This window comes from Propithecus coquereli, unplaced genomic scaffold, assembly GCF_000956105.1.
Source record: "Propithecus coquereli isolate 6110/MARCELLA unplaced genomic scaffold, Pcoq_1.0 Scaffold100, whole genome shotgun sequence".
Classification (NCBI taxonomy): domain Eukaryota; kingdom Metazoa; phylum Chordata; class Mammalia; order Primates; family Indriidae; genus Propithecus; species Propithecus coquereli.
In genome coordinates, this window is record NW_012133859.1 from 3,860,883 (window position 1) to 3,884,895 (window position 24,013).

Below are 24,013 nucleotides of genomic sequence, written 5' to 3' on the forward strand. Positions count from 1 at the left end.
AAATAAATTTGTTGTTTCAAGCTAGTATATTTATGGTAATTTGTTATGCCAACAATAGAAAACTAATACAACACCTCTGGTACCATGCAGTTAATTTTTTTGTTTTTGTCTTGTAAAGATACAGTCAGGCATCACTTGGAGCCGGGATACAAGGTGGGGAGCTGCGGCTCTTCTGACGGTGGTGGTCTTGTTTCCGTGCCAGCAGAGTCTGGCAGGTACTGGCGTCCCCTGCAAATAGCTTCAACGGTAATAAGAAAATTGTGGTGGCTCCTTTATAGATAATAATACAATTATGCATGTCTCAAAAGGAAGGCATACAGGGGCATAATTAACCAAACTGAGCTGCAAATTGGATGCACAAAAATCCTATGGTTTTCCCTCAAAAGAGAGGAAAAAGACTATCACTTCGAGATCAAGATCCTATTCACAGTATTTATAAAGCAATTTAGCTATCAGGTTTAACAACATTATCATGGAAAGAGGAAAAGCAAAAACTTTTTAAAAGGCTCTGTCTTTTAAACCTATCGAGTAGTTTTTTTCCTTCTAATTGACTTACTTTTTCTTGACTATTGAAAATGTGTAATAACTTGTGTCTAGCTGTGCCTGGCAGTGCACACCGATAGTCCCAAACACACAGGAGGCTAAGGTGGGAGGATCACTTGAGTCCATGAGTTTGAGGCCAGCCTGCGCAACATAGGGAGACCCTCTCTCTCTCTGTCTCTCTCTCTCTCTCACACACACACACACACACACACACACACACACAGGACCTATGTCTTTTCTTTAAAGACAGAAGAGTATGAGTTTGGAAATACAGATCGAGTATTTCTTATCCAAAATGCTGGAGACCAGAAGTGTTACAGATTTCAAATTTTTTTAGATATTGGAATATTTCCATTACACTTACCAGTTGAGCATCCTAAATTCAAAAACCTGAAATACTCCAGCAAGCATTTCCTTTCAGCATCATGTCTGTGCTCAAACTGTTTTGGATTTTAGAGCATTTCAGATTTCGAACTTTTGGCCTAGGGATACTCAACCTGTACTTACCTACAAGAGACAAATACCAACAAACCTTTTTAAAATCTAGCTTCACATTTTATTACCAACTACACCAGACTATCTGTTATATGAAAGGCATTTATTTTACAAATATTTATTGCGTAACTACCAGGCGCCTGGCAGCGTCCTTGGCTCGAAGAAGACAAAATAAGTCCTTGACAAAGCTAGCAAGAAAATTGCTATGTAAACAAATAGTTACATGACACTGTCAAATACTTAATAATAAAAACACAGGCACAGGGCAGTGGTAACACGGATACCTGCGTAGTGGGTGTTCTATGGGAAGAAGAGGGTTAGTTCACTGGTCACGTACAAGGAGATTTTTGAGATGGAAACAGAGGAATAAATAATGCACATTCTGCCAGCACATGCAAAACACAGAATACAGAGCCTCTTTTACATAAACATGTATAAACATTACCTTTTCTGAACATATGGAAAATATTTTAATCTAAAGACTTCGGGTAAGCAAGCTCAGCATGTCAGAGGACTACAACACGATTGAATTTCTCTCGACAGGGCTGTTTGAAAACATTTGGCAAGCATTATCTGGCAAAAATGACATTTTCACAATGTCAAAAAAAAAGGCAAATACACTCTGTTTTTTAAGCTGAGGAAAATTAAGCATCAAACCCACAAATATCTAATTCCTCTTTTTTCCTAACTCTTCTTCCCAGTCTCAGGGGAGGTAAGTTGGAGGCACCTGAACTCTAAGCATGCCCTGAGTTTCAGCACCTACTATCCACTTTCAAGGCTGATATTATTATTGATTGTAATCACAAACACATTGGTAAATGTAAATGTAACTCCTAAAGCATAAAAATCGCTAAAAGCTCGAAGGTTTTGAAAGTATTGTAATTTTGGATTTTTAAGAAAACTATGAGTTTGAACTTGACAAGAAAGATAAACGTATAAGCAGTTGCTCCAGTTTACTATAAAGACTTGCAAACAGGCAGATGGAAAAAGGGATAAAATGTGCAGGTCAATCCATCTTGACAGAGAGTGTAATATCTGTACTTTAATGTCAAACGAGTTATTACAGAAGTAATTTTTAACTATGACTTTATAATATAGGTATAGTCACATTTCATAAAAGTCGAGAGAAAAACGTGCATGACTACTTTTTATGGCTAGTTCTCCATTCACCTAGCAAACCAGGAACCCCATAACTTAGAAAGATAGGTTCCCTTGAATGCAAATATCTCCTCGGGTGGGCTCCAGAGCCAGAAAAGTAAGTGAAAATCCGTAAAAAGAGAACAATCAAGAAAAAGAAAAAGCTCAAGCTCAGGTACTTGTGTCTGCAAGTCAGCATTTTCCCCAGGCCCTTAACCGAGGCAGTCGAACAACTCCACGTGACTTCTCTGCGTCACAGAACACTTAGAAACGCAATACGACAGAGCGTATTCACAAGAAAGGTCAAATTACCTAGAGGTGCAGAAGACCCTTAACAGAAAGTAAATCCCCTGTAATAAAATCTAGGCAATAAACACTAGGAAAACATGAGTTATTGAACCAAGTTTCTAATTTGGCAAAACCGTTGAATGCATAGTTTTATTTAGATTAACTTGAGGTTCTCAAAAGGCAGGAAGTACTCTTTGAATCCAAAAATATGCATTCACTCAAAACTTCCGGGATTTTTTTAACGGCGTTACAAAGGGAACTTACATAGATTTGATTCCTCTTATATCGCTGGAATAAGTTATACATGATGGAGCCGCCATGCAGCTCTGTCAAGGAGGCCATGTTGTCCACGCCCTCCTCATCCGCGGGGTGCATGGCAGTCACCTTCTGGCGGGTAATCGTGCTCTGCTTGTAAGTGAATACCTGAGGGACAGAAATGAATTCAATTTATTTAGTTATTAGCAGTAAGTGATTTTCATAGAAGATCTTACAAACATTTATTGTTTGTAAACTGACAATACAATCTCAGCAAAAAGATGCTGAATTGGGCAATACAAAATATACTGCAAAGAACTTTTTCATTTTCTTTATGTCACCTATAGATTTCTAAAGGAAGCAATTATTTTGACAATAATGATACGTTCCTAAAAGACATTAGTTCAAATACTAACCATCCTTCAAGAATCACAGAAATTATACACTTCTAGTTCACTTCTCTGCGTATTTCTCCAATTGATATCAATCGTTAACAGTTAAGGAACTGGTTAAGTTTTTAGAAAGTAATTTGGTTTCCCTACATAATGTTTCACATTGGATTATATGATAATTTCAAAGCTTCATGACAAAGTTCTACAATTTAAATATTAAATAATTTAAAAGTCCTAAGTACTTTATTACATACATTCATATTTATAAGTAGTCCCTATATCTGTTCAAAGGCTGGAAGACATCATCACAGGAATGTTTAGAAAATATTCTTGAACAATATTCCCTCTCAACTGTGACACACAGCATTCATGTGCTCCTTAGGCAAAACAAATCCTCTTTCGGATTTAAAATAAAATTGGTTTCTTTGTTTGCTTGACAACTTATCTTCCTAAAAATTCCGAACACCACCAATGAGCGCTACATACACGCTGCAGCATGTACGTGCAGTGACTCCGATACTGTAGGATTGATCGCTGAATTTAGTACGCTCCTTTGTTGTCAGTGATTTGGGACAGGATTAACCATATCACGTAAAGCTCCATCTGGTGACCAAGCTTTACATACAAACTGTGCAGTGACAGAATCATTTGATTATAGAGTTCTACTCCATGTTTACTTACTTACTATTTGGTAGTTTTCAAACTAGCTGGATTATAATTATCCTTCAAGTAAAATAAAAATGCTAAGAGGTTAAAAAAAAGCAAGGATGTAAATAATATGAAAAACGCTCCACCTTCACACATACCCACACTCGCGTGTGCATACGCGCACACAAGATAACTTTCTGGAATCATTATCTGCAGCACTTTTTGACTGGGGATTCTATTTTTAAATATCGACCAGCTGCCTACATGGCAACAAATGGTATGTTATTGCAAAGGAGAATGACAAGCTAAGCAATGCAAAAGTACCAATCCCAAGGTTTTTATAAGCCATGACAAATGACATGTTTTATTTTTCTAGAGAAAAAATAAAACTTTAGTAGTGGCATTTCTGCCACATAAACCACAGAAGTTGTCAAAACCAGCCCTGAGAAACTGTTCAAGGCCAGAGCAGGGACCCGCCCATCTCTTCTGTGGAAGAGCCACTGTCCCCAGCTGCTTCCTGGGCTCAGACATTCTCCAGGAGAGGAGACAACCTCAGTGGCCCTGCCTGCTGGCAGAGAGGGCAAGAGCCCAGCAGGGCTGAGAGGAATGCAGGTGGGGGTGCCTCACCCCCAGATTAACAAGGTGTTAAAGAAGAAGGCACAGGACATTCAAGAGTGAAGAAACATGCAGACCTTTCCTTTTACATCATAAACACAAAGACAGAAAGTTAAAGAAACAGAAACTTAGGAGAGTAGTAGCCTGAGGCAGCCTACAAATTCCCAGAAGCCAAAGAACTGAAACCCTCTGCCCTTTCCCAGCTAGCCACATTCCTGGGATGCCCATCCAGGTAGGTTTCAGAAGCAATACAGCTGGGCAGGGTACTTGGGTCTTCATAGAAAGGACTGATGCCAGTGGGCCAGAGGCAGATCATGCCTGGCCCGGCTACCTCCCGGGCAGCTGATGAGTGTATCGAAGGGCCCGTGGGGCCTCCCTACTCCTGCACGCACCTGGAGGCTCTCGTCTCACCCTGTGGCTCAAAGCTCCTGCCAACACAACTCAACTCACCTCACCTCCAAAATGTTCTTCCAGGCAAGACAGGGCACTGAAGCCAGCACAACTATCACCTGCTCAAGTCCTGCCCAATGTGAAAACAAACAACTTCTACCACCGTCAGTCACTGAGTACATTGAGAAATCCAGAATTTGAAGACAGAAATGATTTAGAATATTTGTCTGTACTTATATTGATTCTGCTTTCTGGAAATAATCACTTACACACTAATACATGGTACATATGTGTATGACTTAATATTTATGTCATATGTAAACATTTCATCGTCTTTTTTAATGCACTTGGAATGGCAAAACAATGCATAGACCCAAGACGACAGCTCAGAGCTGGGCACATAGTCACTGAAAAATATGGCTATAAATAGAGTTCCCCACCTTCGTACATTTGACTTCCTTTCATCCTATTTTCAGGAGCACATTGTGTACAAAATGTGGGCGTGTGCCCATTCCCAGAGTGGAAATACCACGAGAACTTGAACCATTGCCTCTCGTAACCTCAGAGACACAGAAACATGATGGGAGATAATAGTTACACCAATAAAACAGGAGGCTACGAACAGAAAAAAGAAACGTTATGTCAAGATAGATACAGGATTGCAGCCGCTCAAAACAATGATTATTCTGAGGAAAAGAACTGGAATAGCAAAGAAAAATGCATTTGTGAAGGAAAGGCAAGGATAACCATCCATGTAGTGACGGGCTCTCATTTGTGAAGATCTTAGAGTAGTGTCTGGCATTCGGAAGGTGCTAAGTAAGTGTCTGATAAATTTAAAAATTTAGAAAATCCACTCAATCAAGCAAATATTTATTATGCTGGTGTGTTCTGGGCATTGGGGATAGAGCTTACATTCCAATTCAGGGGCAGAAAGTAAAAAGCAAATATACAAATAAATACATAGTATCACAGGTGGGGATGAACCTCTGTGAGAACATGTAATGAGGGTGAGGGGTGACTAAGGACTAATGAGGGAGGTGTTTTATACCAGGTATTTGGGGACAGCCTCACTGACAGGGTGACATCAAAGGAGAAACCCTATGGAGGTGAGGGACAGAACCAGTCCCCTGCATTCTAGTGTCTCGATGCATTGTTGGTTGAATGAACACCTGATTTAATATGGAATGATTTCAAAGGATTAGTAAGACCCACAACCTTATTGAAGAATTTTTAAAGAGAGCCTCTTAAACTATCAAAAGTCATTTCTATGTGCAAAAATTAACAGGGTATTTGTTGTACAGATTATTCCCAAACAGCAGGGGAAAAAATTCTAAGTTTCAAGAACAGAATTCTTTTTACAGGACTTTTCCTGGAAGAAGCAAGGGCCACAATACTGAAATAAGATGTCTTTCTAAAAACCGAACTTGGAAAAAACTGGGTTACTTCAATGGAGCATACACCAGGCGAAAGGTGGTAAAGTTAAGAAATGAGTAAAATATGGAAGATTAATAGGAAGGAAATCCACTTAGAGAAAATGGGGCCTCATAACAAATAGCTCCTGTTCTAGAAATACAAACCACTGGTCACAAGGTGGATGGATTAGCAAGGCAGGGGAGGGGGCAGAACAAAGGAAAACAATCAACACCAGGGAAAAACAATCAGAGGAGGCGTGACCAACACGGGGGTCCACTGCTGTATGAAAAATGAAAAGACATAGAGTCAATTAATTAGATTAAAAAAACAGCCAAGCCATCATCATCCCCGCTTAATTTTATTTATTTGTTTTTCAGACAGGGTCTCACTCTGTCACCCAGGCTGGAGTGCAGTGGCTGATCACAGCTCACTGCAGCCTGAACTCCTGGGCAGAGGTGATCTTCCTGCCTCAGCCTCCCAAGTAGCTGGAACCACAGGTGCGCACTACTCCGCCTGGCTAATTTTTCTATTTTTTGTGGACATGGGGTCTTGCTCTTGCTCAGGTTGGTCTCAAACTCCTGGCCTCAAGTGATCCTCCCATCTTGGCCTCCCAAACTGCTGGGATTATAGGTGTAAACCACTGTGCCCAGCCAATCCCTTTTTATTTTTAACCTTAGGATAGTACGTATGTTGCAAGGAAACCACCACCATGCTTATGAGTCAGTATAGAGCAATATACAGATTTCTTTAAACCTAACTTACAGAAATAAAAATGAAAAAAATCCTAACATGATCGACAGATGGGAGAGTGTTCTCAATCAAGGCACCTTCGTCTCACATTTTTAGCCTGGAATTTCTTCTAGAGCAACGGTTTTCAATTTGGCCCCTCAAGGGTCATTTGGCAATGTCTGTAAACATTTTTGGTTGTCACAACTTGGGGATGAAGAGGAGGGTGCTACTGGCATTAAGTGGGTAGAGGCCAGGAATGTGCTAAATCAACATCAACGTACTACCCAGCCCGAAATGTCAACGGTGCCAAGGTTGAGAATGCCCTGACATGCCAAACAGCCAGATGTCTATGTAGATATTAGAAAAAAAATGATAATAATGAGCCAGTGCCTATAAGCAAAGCTTTATATAAAACATAAAAGCATGTCTTTTAAAAACAATCAAAGAAATAAAAACACTAAATAGAGGAAAATAAAAATCACCATGACAACATTATATAGTTTTTGATTGTTATTTGATCTTGATCCAGGTTAAGAAGGGTGATGACGATGGTGATGATTTCTAGACAATGGGGTGAACTTACACTTTTGTTAGTATTTTCTACTACAATTGCACTGCATTATGCTCGAGCAATATGGTCCCTACAATTTCTGCTTCTGAGAATACGCCTTTGCTCCTGCCCTGGCCCAGGCCCTTGCACCCTTTGCTGTGTCTGGGCCACTGTCTTCCTGCTACTCTTCAAGGTCTCAGCCCAAATGTTATCCTCTCAGAAAACACGAGTGGTCTTTCCCAGGAGCCCCTGCCACTCTCCTCCTTATTAATGACAGCTTGTAATCACTTATCCATTATCTTGTTTTAAAACTATCGCATCCCCCCTCTGGAACCTCAGGTCAAGCATCTTTCAAACCCATATCCCAGGGTGAGAAATATGTTTTTCGCTGTGAAACACTATAGTTTCATAAAAGTTTCCTAACACTTTCCCAATGTCCAATGCATCCCCCTATCTTCCACTCTATTTCATGTCTTCTAAATGCTGGCTGTGACCCTCTCAATTGATTTCACACCTCCCTACTCCATGGGCAGGAACCACATGCCCACCTTGTCCTCCCATGCCCAGCCCTGGCCCACTGTACAGACTAACTACATGCTGAAGAAATGGTTAGCAGATGATATGGAGAGGCAGAGAGGAGTAAGAACCAAACATGGCCTTAGAATCATACCTAGCTGGACTCATTTCTTCCAGATCTATGTTGTCTATAACTCAGGGACAATGAACAAGACACTTAACTTCCCAGGCCTGCAATTTCCCCCATCTGTAAAATAAGGATAGGCCGGGCGTGGTGGCTCACGCCTGTAATCCTAGCTCTCTGGGAGGCCGAGGTGGGCGGATTGTTTGAGCCCAGGAGTTCGAAACCAGCCTGAGCAAGAGCGAGACCCCATCTCTACTAAAATTAGAAAGAAATTAATCGGACAACTAAAAATATATAGAAAAAATTAGCTGGGCATGGTGGCGCATGCCTGTAGTCCCAGCTACTCGGGAGGCTGAGGCAGGAGGATCGCTTGAGCCCAGGAGTTTGAGGTTGCTGTGAGCTAGGATGATGCCACGGCACTCTAGCCCGGGCAACACAGTGAGACTCTGTCTCAAAAAAAAAAAAAAAAAATTTAAAATAAGGATAATGATCACAGGTAACTCAGAACTATTATGAAAACAAAGAAAATAATGTAGGTAAAAGTCAGCAACTGGAATCCAATGAGAGCGTGATAAAAGGTAGCTATTCTTATCAGGGGGGCATACTGCAAGGAACAGCACAGAACATTCTACAAGGAAATAATCAAGAGTCTTCAGGAGGAAGGAGCCCAGGCTCTCTACAGAAGAGAACACTCCACATCTGCTGGGCAAAAGGAGGAAATGAGCAAAGGGAGAGGAGCACATTCATGTCTACAACTTTTATGACAATCTTGCCCTGCAATGGATGAAAGACTAACTGACTAACACTTTCTTCCCCTACTTAATCCCTTTGCACAAACTTGGCTGGCCTAGTTTAGATTTTTCCCTGGAATGCTACATTGTTTCTGGGGATGGCTCTCTTACCTTTCTTTCTTTCTTTCATTTATAGGCTTGTTCATTTATGAATTAAAATAGCAATCAATAACAAAGATTGTTAAGACATCTGCCTCCTGACACGTGGCTGAAATGAGCAATCGTGTAAACAGAAATAAGCTTCCTTATGTTAAGCTTCACTGACCCTAAGCTCTCCAAGGCTGCTGCTTCGCCCTCAAGCTCCACCATTACTTTGCACTAAGTAATTCACGTTTATTACATTTCTTTGCAACCAAGAAGAGTCTTAAGAAGACAACGACCCACTTAACTGAAAATCGGCCTTGTCCTGCTGTTTTTGCTGCTGCCTCACGAGACTTGAGAAAGTATTTGGGGCACGAAAACGTCAAGTCCACCGGAAAGTTACCTTGGAATCTCATCACAAACAAGCTTACACATGTCTACTCTCCCAGTGTGCAAGGAAAAAACACAACAGCACCTTGCTTTCAGCTCAAAGTTGTCAGAGATTTAGCATTCTAATTACTGTGGCACAGGGGATTGAGATTATCTTTATACAAATAAATATTCTGTTACTTTAACCTCCCTGGGGTAAGTCTGTTAGATAACCAACTATTAAATGTAGATAAAACAAAGATTGTGATTTTCTTTTTCAAAGACTCAAATTAGCATGTGAGACTAAGTCATTTACATTGTCATCGGGTTTTCAACGCCCAGTGTATCATTTGGGTAGCAAAACAGAATAAGAGGGCCAGGCAGAGGGAACGGGCACCTTATTAAGTGCTGGCTGCATGCATCAGGCACATTGCTTGTTAACCTTATTTGAACCTCAGAAGGGGAGGAAAATGTTGCTCATTTTTTAAGGATGAATCACAGAGGATCAGAGATGTTAGGAAACTTGCCCTACAGCACACAGCACAGGTGGCATTCAATTCCTTGGTGCCACAGAAGAGTATGTGTGGTGGAATCAGTACACCTGTTCAAAGACAGCCTTTTGAATTCCAGCTCTGCCACTTACTGGCTGCGAGCCCCTGGGCACATTCCCCAGCCTCTGAGTTGATTTGCAAATGTGTACACTAAAGGGGTTACTCTCTCCAACGGTGGAGATGCCATGAAGATTAGAGTCGATGGAGGAAGCGGACCTCACCCAGAGCCTGGCCCGCTGCTGCTACCATGCAGTTAGTCCTCCACTTTTCTTGGGTTGTTCCTCTTCTGAACTGACAGGGAGAATATGGTGTGATGAAATCACAAGTATGAGGGGCAAGAGATCGCCCAGGGTCGAGACACTGGGAATGGAGTCAGAGGGAAGAACGCCAATGGCCCTTTGATGGAGAGAGAGGGGAGGGGAGGGGAGGGGGAAGCCCATTCTGCCTCGCCTTTCCGGGGCACTAGGCTTAACCTCACTAAGTTATTCCATTATTTTTCATTTATTTACTCTCTCTGAAGTTCCTTCAGTCATTTGTGCCTGGCTGTGAACTGGACCCTGAGAATGAGAAGAGGAATTAAACGGCCCCTCCCTTCCGAGAGTTCACAGTCCCCGAAAGGATCCGAAAGACAAGCAGGCCAACCTGACAGCGTGCGGAGGGGCTGTAAGGGAAGACGTGCCCAGGGCAGGCTGGGGACGAGCCCGTGGGGCAGGCCACGGCCAAGGGGGCAACAGATGCAAAGGTGAGTAGGCGGCGCGGGGCGTCCTGGAGTTGAGTGTGGCTGCAGCAGGGGCGTGAGGAACCCCGTGCCCTGCCCTGGCACCCAGCCTCTGACCTGAAGGAACTAAAACCCACATACGCAGTACAGGAGGGGACATCTTCTCTACCTACCCATCGTCATGGACAACTGTAATATCAGTACAACACTGCGATTGTTTTTCTAGAGGCAAGATATGAAGAATAAATCTCACTGAAAAATGCAGTTCAATGAAACCCACTTGCTAGAAACTCCACAGGAAGGCATTTTCTTAACCCCTTCTAAACGCAATCACTACAAACATGGTGGTCCCCCACATGGAGGGTTTCTTCCTGCTACAAATAATACACTCAGTGACGATACACGTGACACCGTAATGCTGCTGGCAGATCAGTCACTAAGCGGTGATTCTTAACCAAGGATCTCAAACCTTTCTGATGACACTGCAGGGTTTGCAGGCAGGCAGACCGATAGGATTAGGAGTCGGGGCAGTCTGCACACCCAGGCAGCTGATGTGGGAGCAACAGATCTGCCGGTGGAGGTGCAGAGCCACGCCACACAACAGGTGGCCAAATGCAAGGAGCTCGCTCGCACGGCGACTGCTCGCCGACCAGAAAGACCTTGGTGATACACGGGCTCTGACCATTCTTGGCAAACTTGAGAAAAAAGTCAGCTGATACAAGTTGGCACAGTTGGAAAGATTGATTAACACATGTATGCAAACATATTAAAGAATATACTAGGAAATTTGTATACTAGGGAAAACTAGACCTCAAATTCACATTTATATGCAGGGCCAGGAGTTGTAATTTTATAGGAGGTGTGTGTACAGATTTCTCTTCAATGCTAAACTACTTTTTTATTCACAAAAGAAAATTTTATATGCAATTTTTGGCGGAACATCTACTGCACAAAGAAAATCACCCTTGTTGTTCCAGTTCTGCTAAGATGTATAAAAAAGCTTTCTTGTTACTTATACCACTAAGTGGGCCAAATCTATCCAGGAAAAAAAGATGTTCAAATCCTTTAAGCCAATCTTTCCACATTTAAGAATTTAGTGTGCAGAAAATCATCACTGTATATAAAAATGATTTTTCATTATGGAGCTACACTAAAATAAATTTATGATAAAATTACACTATGCACACACATAGTATAATCCTAGGTATATTTTTAAACACACACACACACACACACACACACACACTCACACACACACACACCACCAGCAGTTGTGCTCTTGGACATTCATTCCGCATAAATGAAAACTTACGTTACACAAAAACTTGCACACGAAATGTTCATAGCAGCTTTATTTGTAATAGTCAAAGGCTATAAAAGCCAGTTCCAGAAAGTGACATTCTACGTGATTCCATTTATACAATATTCTTGGAATGACAAAATTACAGAGAATGAAAAAGAGACTGGTGGTTGCCGGAGATTAAAGAGGGGCTCGGGCAGGAGAGTTAAGTGGCTGTTACAGGGACACAGGAGGGTCCTCTGCTGATGGGACGTTCTGTATCTCCACTGCGTCAATGTCAATATCCTGGTTGTGATATTGAGGTCTAGTTTTGCAAGATAGTATCACTGGGGGAAACTGGGTAAAGGAGACACGGAATCTTTCTGTATGATTGCTTACAAAGGCATGTGAATCTACAATTATTACAAAACAAAAAGTTTAATTTAAAAAAGTTTTGAAATACACATAAACAAAAGACTGGAAGAAAACATACCAAAATCCAATAATGGGTTGCAAGTTTGTAGGTGTTATTAATATTTTACATTTTTCTATGACACATTCCTTATTTTCTAAAGTTTCTAAACATTTCTGGGCTTAAAAAGGGAAATTGGTCCAATCAAAATCATTACCAATGAATATATCTGGGTAAGTATAAGAAATGTTTAAGAAATAAGCATTGTAGAACAGCTTTCAAAAAAACAACAAAAACAAAACAAAACGACCAAGAGTCACAGCTCTTAGAAGGAAAAACAGGGCTTCTCCTGTCATCCACTGGTTTTCAACACAGTAAGCTTCGGCCTAGAGACATTCTACTAAGCAAGAAGCAGGGAAAGGACTGAATCACCCCAGGAACCCTGATTCTTGGCTTCTACCCCTCAACCACTGGTGGATGAGTTCTCATTTCTGGGGTTCCTTTATCCCCGTCCTGAGGTCCTGGTCCCTGTTCTAATTTTAAGTTTCCCTTTCAGACCCCTCTCTTCCCAGTCACAAGCCCAGACCCCCTCACAGAACATGACAATAATAGCATGAACTTGAACTCTGCAATAGAACCTCTATAACTCCCGTAATTCCTATACCATCATTCTTTGAAACCAAACTGAACCTTAAAATTCCACAAGCATCTCAAAACAAACAAAGGAACAAACAGAAACAGAACTCATCGCCTCCTCTTCACCCTGTGGCTAATTCAGGGACTGACACCGTCACTCTGAGCTCCCCAAGCCAGAAACGGTCCAGCTAAAGTCCTTCCCCTTCGCCAGCCACCGCGTCTGCTTTCCCTGGCCTGGTGACTGGACAGCCGACACCACCTAAAATCCATCTGCTCCCCTTTCTTCCTCCAGCCTCGGACGTAGCTCGGGTCCCCACACTTTTCATCAGGACCCCTACAACTACCTCCAAATCCGTTTCTCTGCTTCTAGTTTCCTGTGGAATGAATTCAAAGTTTCTCAAATTCAAGTCCAAGACAGCTTTTTAAAAAAATTTTTAATGTTAATGACATTTAAAAAAACATTGCACTAGTTTTAATGACAATTTTTCTTGGCACTGATAATTTAGAATGGGAAGGTATTTCCAGAGATGAGAATGGTCTCTTTAGCTGGTATTTCCCAAAATAGGATCCACTGGAAACTCTTCCCCTTTATGGGGAAACTGTTCAAGTTTAAACAACATGAGCTCTGATGGCCATGAACTCCTCTCCGTGCCTCACCGGCTGAGCGATCTTAACTTGCCCCAGTTACTCCGCTCTCCAATCCTCAGCGTCATCATCTATAAGGATAAGCAAAATACCCACACTTCGTAGTGAGAATTTGCACAGTTTGTGGTACCGAGTAAGCAACTCAAATATTTCAGTTACTCGAGTTACTGTCATTAGCGATGGAATCTGATCATACCCAGATTGAAATTCTAACACAGTTTGTTCCAAATCACTTGCACAATAAAGTACCAATTCCCTGACATGGTTTCTCTACAATGCCCTTTCTGGGCAGCCCTGCAGCCTCTCCGGCCAGGCTGACTCAGAGCCCCGCTGGGAGAGACTCTCCTGGGGTGACCTTGCCCTCCTGGTCCCCCCTTTCTGTGCCTTACCCGCCATGCCTGGCCTGAGCAGAGCACCCCTCTCCCCATAGCACCTTGGACAGAAGCCTCTCAGGCCACTTACCACCCTACATTGTAATCTCGCCTTCCTTACTTCTGCCTGAAATCAATCAGGGGAGGCAAAACTTTCAGCTCAGGTGTCCAAATGGCTGATTTCCTGGGCAGCATGATGAGGATTTTGGGCCGCACCTGGGCCGAGGGGCAGGAGGGCACGACTGAATCCTGGTGTCTACGGCAGGCAAGGGGGCAGAGGACGTCTCTCGCTTGCCGTCCTTGTACTGGCCCAGCCCAATCTGTGAGGACCAGGACGTGTTTCACGAAACCCTCCGGGTCCTCACTCCCTCCTCAAATGCCTGAAGCCAGTAGCTGCTTAATATTAATAATTGTCTGCTAAAGGGATAAATATCAGCTGCCCATCTACGGTGCTGAGACCACAGAACGTGGACCTTCGATGCATCATCTAAAACTTAACTCCAAAGGCTGAGTTGTAAATCGAACATTTTTCATTTACTGGCTGCCTTGAAATTGTCTTAAACTGAATAATAGGACAGTAAATCCTTGGCTGCCCTTGTGTGACATGAAAAAGATATATTCAAACCAAATATGCATCCATTTATCTCTGACTTCTAAACCAGAGTCAAAAATCAAGCTAGGTATGAACCCTGGCTTTAAGCACTTATGTGTTTCCCAGGCGGCCCATGGCAGAGGAACCCATTTCCAAATGTCAAGTGAGAATGAAGAGATAACATGCACGGTATTTACTAATCCAGTGAACAAAAATAGAATCGGAATGATTCCGGATTCCAAACTGAAACCAAAAGTCATTTTTGGCTGTTTGGTGAAATATATACAAAAGTGGCAAGAGGTCAGCTTGGCTCAAACTAATGGTATAAAAACTAGGAGACATTTAGCTAAGAGATAACAAGCACAACAGCTTGGAGCACGAAATAACTGTCTCCCACACTTTCCTTGTCCACCAACCCCATTCCCACTGCCAAGGACAGCTGCAGAAATATCAAGAAAATGCTACTTGAATAATTAATGGAAGAATTAGGAAAAGGCAGAAGAAGTCTGGAAAGAGGAAAGACTGAAAAAAAAAAGTAGGTTACTATGTAAGGAGGGTAAAAGTCTCTTTTAAAAAGACATTAATATTTTTAATAAAGTACAAAAACGCACTGAGACAGTTTTCCTAGGACATGGACCATGATCAACATGAGCTTGTATGGTGCCCCTCTTCACCCAAAAGTGCCAACAAGGAATTGCTATTTCTCTGTAAATGTCTACAAATGCAAAAGATATAAAAGCCCTGCACACCCTGCACCGGAAATTCGGTCTAAACAGCTAAGAGACAAAGTACTTGAGTGTTAGAGAAACTGATGGGAATCCAGTTGAAACCTCCTAGGAGCAAAGGTTAGGAGAGATAAACAGGGGCATGTTTTCGTCAATATCATCATTCTTTGCATAGCTTCCCATCCCACAGGGAGCTCTCCCAAAGGGAGTTTAAGGACCCTTTCCTTCTGGTGCACACTTGTAAGATTGTGTCTCTTCAAATTTCCATGTCACAGTGCCATAGAATCAAAACACAGTACTAGGACAAAAGGACTTTTGCACTCTCTCACTTGCTACTGAATGGTCGATATTCCCATCAGACAGCAGCTCCTCCTCCAACTGCTGAAGACAAAAATGCTACACATTCAACTCCCCACTGCTATTTTCATTGTAAGACACCTACAATGGTTTGCATCTTCACTCATCAACACCACCCCACCTTCATTTACTTTCCAGGGTCAAAGACTACGAGGAAGATCTAGGACTTTCATAGCTGGAGAGGGGGAGAAGTCAAAGTCTGGCTTCAAAGCTTCAAAGGACAGGTTGACTCTCTTGTTGGGGTCTAGAGCAGTTAGTGACTTTAAGTTGAAGCAAATGCTCATTTGCCATTCAGAAAATCCTAGGGCCCTTGAGAATTATGCTAAAGCTACTCTGCCTGTGCTTTATAAATGGAGCAACGAAACCTAGATGACAACACAGTTTACTGAATATTTTAAGCTCACTATTGAGACTTACTGCTCAGAAAATGTTACTGCTCATTGACAATGCACCTGGTTCCCCAAGAGCTCTGATGAAGATGTACAAGGAGATTCGTGCTGTTCTCTTGTCTGCGAACACAACGTCCATTCTACAGCCCAGGGATCAGGGAGTAATTTCGACTTTCAAATCTTATTATTTAAGAAATACATTTCACGAGGGTATAACTAGTGCCATAGATAGTGATTCCTCTGATGGATCTGTGCAAAGTACATTGAAAACCTTCCAGAAAGGATTTCCTATTCTAGATGCCATTAAGAACATTCGTGATTCATAAAAGGAGGTCAAAATATCAACATTAAAAGGAGTTTGGAAGATGACGATTCCAACCTTCATGGATGACTTTGAGGAGTCCAGGATTTCAGCAGAAGTAACTCCAGATGTACTGGAAATAGCAAGAGAACTAGGGTTGGAACTGGAGCCTAAAGATGGGACTGAATTGCTGCAATCTCCTGATAAAATTTGAATGGATGAGGAGATGCTTCTTATGGATGAGCAAAGAAAGTGGTTTCTGAGATGGAATCTACTCCTGGTGAAGATGCTGTGAACACTGTTGAAATGACAACAAAGAATTGAGAATATTACATAAACAGTTAATAAAGCGGTGGCAAAGTTTGAGAGGACTGTCTCCAATTTTGAAAGAAGTTCTTCTGTGGGTAAAAAATGCATCAAACAGCATTGCATTGACTCTTCCTTTCATAAAAGACTTCTCGTGAGTCAATCGATAAGCAAACTTCATTGTTGTCAGTCTTAGTTTAAAAAATTGTCACAGCCACCCCCACTTTCAGCAACCACCACCCAGATGGGTCAGCAGCCATCAACATCTAGGCAAGGCCCTCCCCCAGCAGAAAGATGATGACTCACTGAGGGCTCAGATGATCTTTAACATTTTTTTTTAGCAATAAAGTATTTTTAAATTAAGGTATATAGATTGTTCTTCAGACATGAGGGTATTTCATACTTAATGGACAACAGTATAGTATAAATGTAACCTTTTTGCACTGGGAGACCAAAAAGTTTGTGTGTCTGTAAACCTGCAGTATCTCTGTGCCTGTGCCGAAACTCACCAGCTGGAGTATTCTGATCGCTACTCTGCTGATAAAAAGGCAGAGGCCAAAGGGGCATGAAGGAACCAGGGCAGAAATTAGGTAAAACCAGAACTCCCAGAATGAGGAAGGTCAGCTTGAGCTGGACAAGTGAATCTGCCTGGTAAAAATTAGAAGCTCAGCTGATCAAGAACAGCCCAACCCAAGGCCAGGAACGTGAGAGAGGATGACATACTGGGGCTGAGAAGAACAGGACAGGACAACGCCCAAGTTCACCTCAAACAGGACAAGCAGTGTCACTGCCACTCTGCTCCTCTAACTTGGGGCCTCCCCCCACAGCTTGTTCCCTTGCTGGTCTTCTCTCTTAACCACTGATGCTCCACCATCTTGCCTCAAACCCAATCCCTTCTGCTTTTATACCTAATTGAGTAAAGAACTACAACACTAACAAGGGAGCCTCCATCTTGAGTACCTGTTCTGAAACACAAGTGCACTCCTAGAGTGGGGGCAAGGGGCTTTTTGATTGCTTGTGTGCAGAACCCAGGCCCTGGCACCTAAATGTTGTTGGCCTCAATTTTTGAATCCCACATATTTCCAAATGCCCTGGCCTAAAAGCTGTCAGCTCAACAAACATGGGTGTCTTTAGTGTCTTTAGTATGGCCAAATCAGGTGGATAGAGGTACACAAGGCTACCTGCAATGTAAGCAGCATACTTCAAAGTCTTGATAAGTCACTAGCAAATCATTTGCTTAACCTACAGTATATACAGTAACTGTGACGAGTCAACCTCAAAGGTAGGAGGTGGCACGTGCCCACCATCACAGTTAGGACAAGGGTCTCTGGCATCCCACTGACCAGGTTCAGACATCAGTTCATATCAAAGTCGTGTGGCCTTAGGAAAGATGCCTCTCTGCTCTGTGCCTCATGCCACATCTAGAAAGTGTGGAAAATACGAGGACCTGCCTCTTGGCTGTTGTGAGCTAAGTCACGCAAAGCATTTCGTACAATCCCTGCTGCAGAGTAAATGCTCGATGAATACTCGCTACTCTTGATAGCACGAATGTCTCACTGGGCTAAAACAAGAGCAATCTGCAAGAGCTCCTGCAAATTCATAGTCCATGTTATAATATTATAAGTGTTTTGCAGAGTTAAACTGCTTACGAACCTCAGGCTTCATGATAATTCAGGCCAGCATTCTATACAAGTGCCAATTAGTGCAAGTTATTGTTGTCCTGTGTCACCCAGGCATGAAGCCTCAGTGTTCATCCACCACTTTTCTGTTCCACGTGCAAGGTCCCGTGACATCAAGAGGCAGGCAGCAGAGACTGACGGATGTTCAGAACGTAAGGTGAGCGTGCACTGCTACACGACTTCTTTCAAATCACCCCAGCACTCTGACTCTTTCTCTCCATAATGCTACTCCGTTGAGACAAAAAGGCAAAAAGGGACCACAGCAGGAAAGGAAGCCCGTGCCAAACAAGTTGCAAGCGTTCTCTCCGCCCCGGAACGTTTCCCCGAGCTTGCTGCTGGGAGTAGACGTGGCGTCCAGCCGCTGCCACTGGAAGAGTTTTTCCTGAAGCCACCATCAGGAGACATCAGGAGGGGAAAAAATGGTGGATTAGAAGCAGCCCACGAACCCGCAGCTCCCAAGGAAAGAGGAGTAGATAGGAAGCAGGTGCCTACCTACGGACAGCTATTCTCGGAAGGAACACTGCGAACCCACAGAGAAGCTGCGTGGGACTCTCAGTGTGGGGAAAAAAAACAGGTGACAGGGCACTATGTTTGATAATATCAAAGCACTAGCGGGAAGATTAGCAGGATAGAGCGCCGGGGCACCACGCTCAGCCTGCAGGCACTGTGGCCAAGTTGCGAGAGGTCACTCTCCACTGCCACAGGTGGGGGACCTGCCTGGAGTCTGTGCAGAGTCATTGCTCCAGACAACAGGTGCAGTGGGGGTCGGGCAGCAGCTAAAGCCATCCTGAGCTCTCGGGTGCATGGCGCCAGGTCAGCATGGGACTCAGCTTTGCAGCTGCGGCCTTCACATTGCCCCCACCGGGCTGGGGAGGGAGCGGACAGACGGAAGCCTCCTCTAAGCTGCACCTGGTGACTGGAAGCCAAGCGCCCCTCCCCAACAGCGCAATGGGATCTGAGCACATGGGACTCTGGCCTGGGAGTCTTTGGCAACTGCTTCGGTGGGCGCTGGGGGTGCGGGGAGAACTCTGTGGTCCCTGAGCAGCTGGAACTGACCCCTGTCCACGTGACTTGGCACCCAGTTCTCCAGCCTACAGAACAGCCTGCCACCTTCTTGGCCCTGACTCCACCCTCCCGGTCCCAATTGCCTGCTGCCTGCTCAGCCTGACCCCACCCTCTAGGCCAGATCAGCCCCGCTGCCGCCCTCTAGGCCCTGCTTCCGGCTCTGAGGCCCTGCCCAGAAGAACTGCTTCTGGCTCCTCCCCAGTCTGGGCTCTCAGGCTCACATGACAGAGCCCAGGCTTCTGCCTCTGTGTCTCCAGAGCTTCTGCCAGGACCAGAACACCACCCGAGATTCCATGCTGCACCTGGGCCCCAAGACCCCACCCCAGATCCTACACCACTCCCGCAAGAACTGCTCCAAAGTCCAACACCTGCCAGGGACCCTCTCCTGCCCTGCTAAGCCTTGAGCTGCCAGTACACTGGCACCTGATTTGAGCAAATGCCCACAGCCCGGGAACTAACAACCACTGCCTGGATAGCCTCGCCCAGCTGCTGCTGTCACCTCTGCAGGGAGACCCCGGGCAGAGTAGTCCTCACAACAACAAACTCAGTGAAGAGGGTCTTGCCCAGTTCCAAACTCAAACATCCTACAACTATCTGGTGAACAGCCAAACACCCAGCACAAACAGCATCCAGCACAGGCTTGAACAGAGGAAATCACAGGTGAACAGATCAAATGAGAACAGCTGCGTTACAGGCTTCTAGTGCACACACCTCTCCCTTGCCACATCAACATTCCAGAGTAGCGGGGGAAAAAAAGCACCATCTAGGAACCTCCCCTTCTTCTAATTAAGCAGGAGAGTTCCTAGCAAAGAACAGGCGCCCTGCAAACCTATTAGCCCTTAGTGGAGAAAAAAGATTTCAGATGAGAAGAAACCAGCAAAAGAACCCTGGCAACATGAAAAATCAAAACACATCAACAACCCCAAGGGACCACAATGGAGCCATAGTGGCAAACCCAAACTATAAGGAAATTGTTGAAATGATAGAAATAGAATTCAGAACATGGATGGCAAATACGATGAATGGAATTGAAGAGAAAATTGAAAATCAACAGAAAGAAGCCAAAAAAATATTTTAGGAAATTAATGAAAAAGTCACTAAAGAACTAGACAACATAAGGAAGGATGTAATAGAACTCAAAGAAATGAAAGAGTCATTTAGAGAATATCAAAACACAGCAGAAAGCATCAGCAACAGAATAAATCAAGGAGAAAAAACACTCTAAGAGCTTGAAGATGAGGCTCTTCAGCTAACCCAGTCATTTAAAGAGGCAGAGAAGAGAACACAAAAGGCAGAGCACTCAGAGAGACATGGGACTATGCAAACCGAACTAACATATGAATTATAGGTATTCCTGAGGGAGAAGAAGAAAGAACTAAAAGCATGGAAAATCTATTCGAGGGAATTACTGAGGAAAACTTCCCCTATATCGCCAGAGATACAGACATCCAGATACAAGATGGTCATCGAACTCTGCGAAGATTCATAGCAAATAGGACATCTCCAAGACACACAGTAATCAACCTGGCCAAAGTCAAAATGAAAGAGAAAATTATACAAGGAGCTACACGTAAGCAACAACTGACCTACGAAGGAAAACCTATCAGGCTAATGGCAGACTTCTCAGCAGAAACCCTACAAGCCAGCAGGGAGTGGGGTCCCATCTTCAATCTTCTTAAACAGAACAACTGTCAGCCTAGAATTTTGTATCCTGCAAAACTAAGTTTCACAATTGATGGAGAAATTAAATCTTTTCCAGATAAGCAAGCCCTGAGAGAATTTATCATGACCAGATCTGCTCTGCAGGAAATACTCGGGACTGTATTTTACACACATCGGCACAATAGATACTCACCAATGTAGAACCACCAAAAAAAGCTAAAGCTCACAACTCTTATAAAACAACAGCACAAGAAGGGAAACAAAGCAATAAGGTACTACCTGACACAATGAACAGAACAGCATCCCACATATCAATTCTGTCTCTTAACATTAACAGTTTGAATGCGCCACTCGAAAGACACAGGCTGGCTGAATGGATGAAAAAACATAACCCAACTATCTGCTGTCTCTAGGAGGCACATGTAAACCACAAGGACACATACAAGCTCAGTGTGAAAAGATGAAAAAAAATATTCCATGCAAATAAAAACCGAAAGAGAGCAGGTGAAGCCATTCTCATATCAGATAAAACTGACTTCAAATCAACAATAGTAAAGAAAGGCAAAGACGGTCATTATACGATGGTAAAGGGAACAATTCAACAAGAAGACATTACAATCCTAAATATTTATGCAACTAGCACAGGAGTGCCCAGATTCATAAAGCAAACCCTACTAGATCTAAGCAAAGACATAAACAGCAGCATTGTAATTGCTGGGAACTTCAACACCCCACTGACATAACTAAATAGATCATCTATGAACACCAGACTTAAACAGGACTCTAGAACAAATGGGCTTAACAGACATTTACAAAACATTTTACCCAGAAACTACTGAATATACATTCTTCTCATCAGTACAGGGAACATTCTCCAAGATTGATCATATTTTAGGCCACAAAACACATCTCAACAAATTCAAAAAAACAGAAATCATACCATGTATCTTCTCAGAACACAGTGGAATAAAACTAGAAATCAACTCCAAGAGAAACACTCAATTCTACACAAAAGTCATGGAAATTAAACAACCTGCTGCTGAATGATTATTAGGTCAATAATGAAATTAAGATAGAAATTAAGATTCCTCAACTCAATGACAAAGGGGACATAAGCTACCAAAATCTATGGGATTCAGCAAACACAGTCCTTAGGGGAAAATTCATAGCCTTAAATGCCTACATCAAAAAGACAGAAAGATCACAAATTAACAATCTAATGACATATCTCAAGGAACTAGAAAAAGAAGAGCAAAACAAACACAAAGCCAGCGGAAGAAAAGAAATAACTAAGGTCAGAGCAGAACTGAATGAAATGGAAAACAACAACAACAAAAAAAATACAAAAGATCAATGAAAAGTTTTGAAAACTTTGAAAAAACGAATAAAATTAATAGACCTCTTGCTAGATTAACCACGAATAGAAGAGAAAGGACCAAATAAACTCAATCAGAAATGAAAAAGGAGATATTACAATACCACAAAAATACAAAATATCGTCTTTGAATATTATGAAAATCTCTATGCACATAAGACAAATATCTGGAAACACACAACCTTCCAAGATTCAATCAGGAAGAAACAGAATTCCTGTACAGACCAATAACAAACAACAAGATTGAAGCAGTAATAAAAAAATTTTCCAACAACAACAACAAAAAGCCCCAAACCAGATGAATTCATAGCCAAATTCTAACAGACCTACAAAGAAAAGCTGGTACCCACACAATGAAGAAATTATTCCATAACATCAAGAAGGAGGGACTCCTCCCCAACTCATTCTATGAAGCCAGTATCACCTTGATACCAAAACCAGGAAAGGACACAACAAAAAAAGAAAATTACAGACCAATATCCCTTATGAATATAGATAAAAAAGTCCTCAATAAAATACTAGCAAACTGAATACAATAGCACATAGAAAAAATAATCTACCATGAGCAAGTGGGCTTCATTCCAGGGATGCAAGGATAGTTCAACATACATAAAGCAATAAATGCGATTCACCACATAAACAGAAACAAAAACAAAGACTATATGATCATCTCAATGGATGCAGAAAAAGCATTCAACAAAATTCAACACACTTTTATGATAAAACCCCTCAACAAACTAGGCATAGAAGGAATATATCTCGAGATTATAAAAGCCATCTAAAACCCCCATCATAACAAATGGGGAAAAGTTGAAAGCATTCCCACTAAGAACTGAAACAAAACAAGGGTGCCCACTGTCACCACTTCTATTCAATGTAGTGCTGGACATCCTAGCCAGAGCAATCAGGCAAGAGAAAGAAAGAAAGAGTATCCAAATCGGGAAGGAGGAGGTCAATCTATAGCTTTTTGCTGATGATATGATCTTATATCTAGAAAACCCCAAAGACTCCACCAAGAGACTCCCAGAATTGATAAGTAAATTCAGCAAAGTCTTAGGTTACAAAATCAATGTACAAAAATCAGTAGCATTCCTACACACCAATAACACTCAAACTGAGAGTTAAACCAAAGACTCAATACCATTCACAACAGGTACAAAGAAAATAAAATACCTAGTAGTATACTTAACCAAGGAAGTGAAGGATCTCTACAAAGAGAACTACAAAACGCTCATGAAAGAAATCGCAGAAGACACTAACAAATGGAAAAACAGATCATGCTCATGGATCAGTAGAATCAACATTTTTAAAATGTCCAGACTACCTAAATTGATTTACAGATTCAATGCAATCTCATCAAAATACCAACGTCATACTTCACAGATCTAGAAAACAATTCTGCACTTCATTTGGAACCAGAAAAGAGCCTAATAGCCAAAGCAAAGAACAAATCTGGAAGCATCACATTACCAGACTTCAAACTATACTACCAGGCTATAGTAACCAAAACAGCATGATATTGGCACAAAATAGAGACATAGACCAATTGAACAGAACAAAGAACCCAGATATATTAATAAAACCATCCACACACAGCCAACTGATCTTTGACAA

At 42.4% G+C, this 24,013-nt stretch overlaps 1 protein-coding gene across 1 annotated transcript in view; it reads right to left on the reverse strand.

Annotated features, from left to right (window-relative positions):
- MYO10 (myosin X) overlaps nt 1-24,013 on the reverse strand; it is a 226,701-nt gene that overhangs the window by 125,366 nt on the left and 77,322 nt on the right. Inside the window, exon 3 of the mRNA XM_012642778.1 lies at nt 2,728-2,886. Coding sequence (XP_012498232.1) covers nt 2,728-2,886 — 159 coding nt within the window. The remainder of the gene's footprint in view (nt 1-2,727; nt 2,887-24,013) is intronic.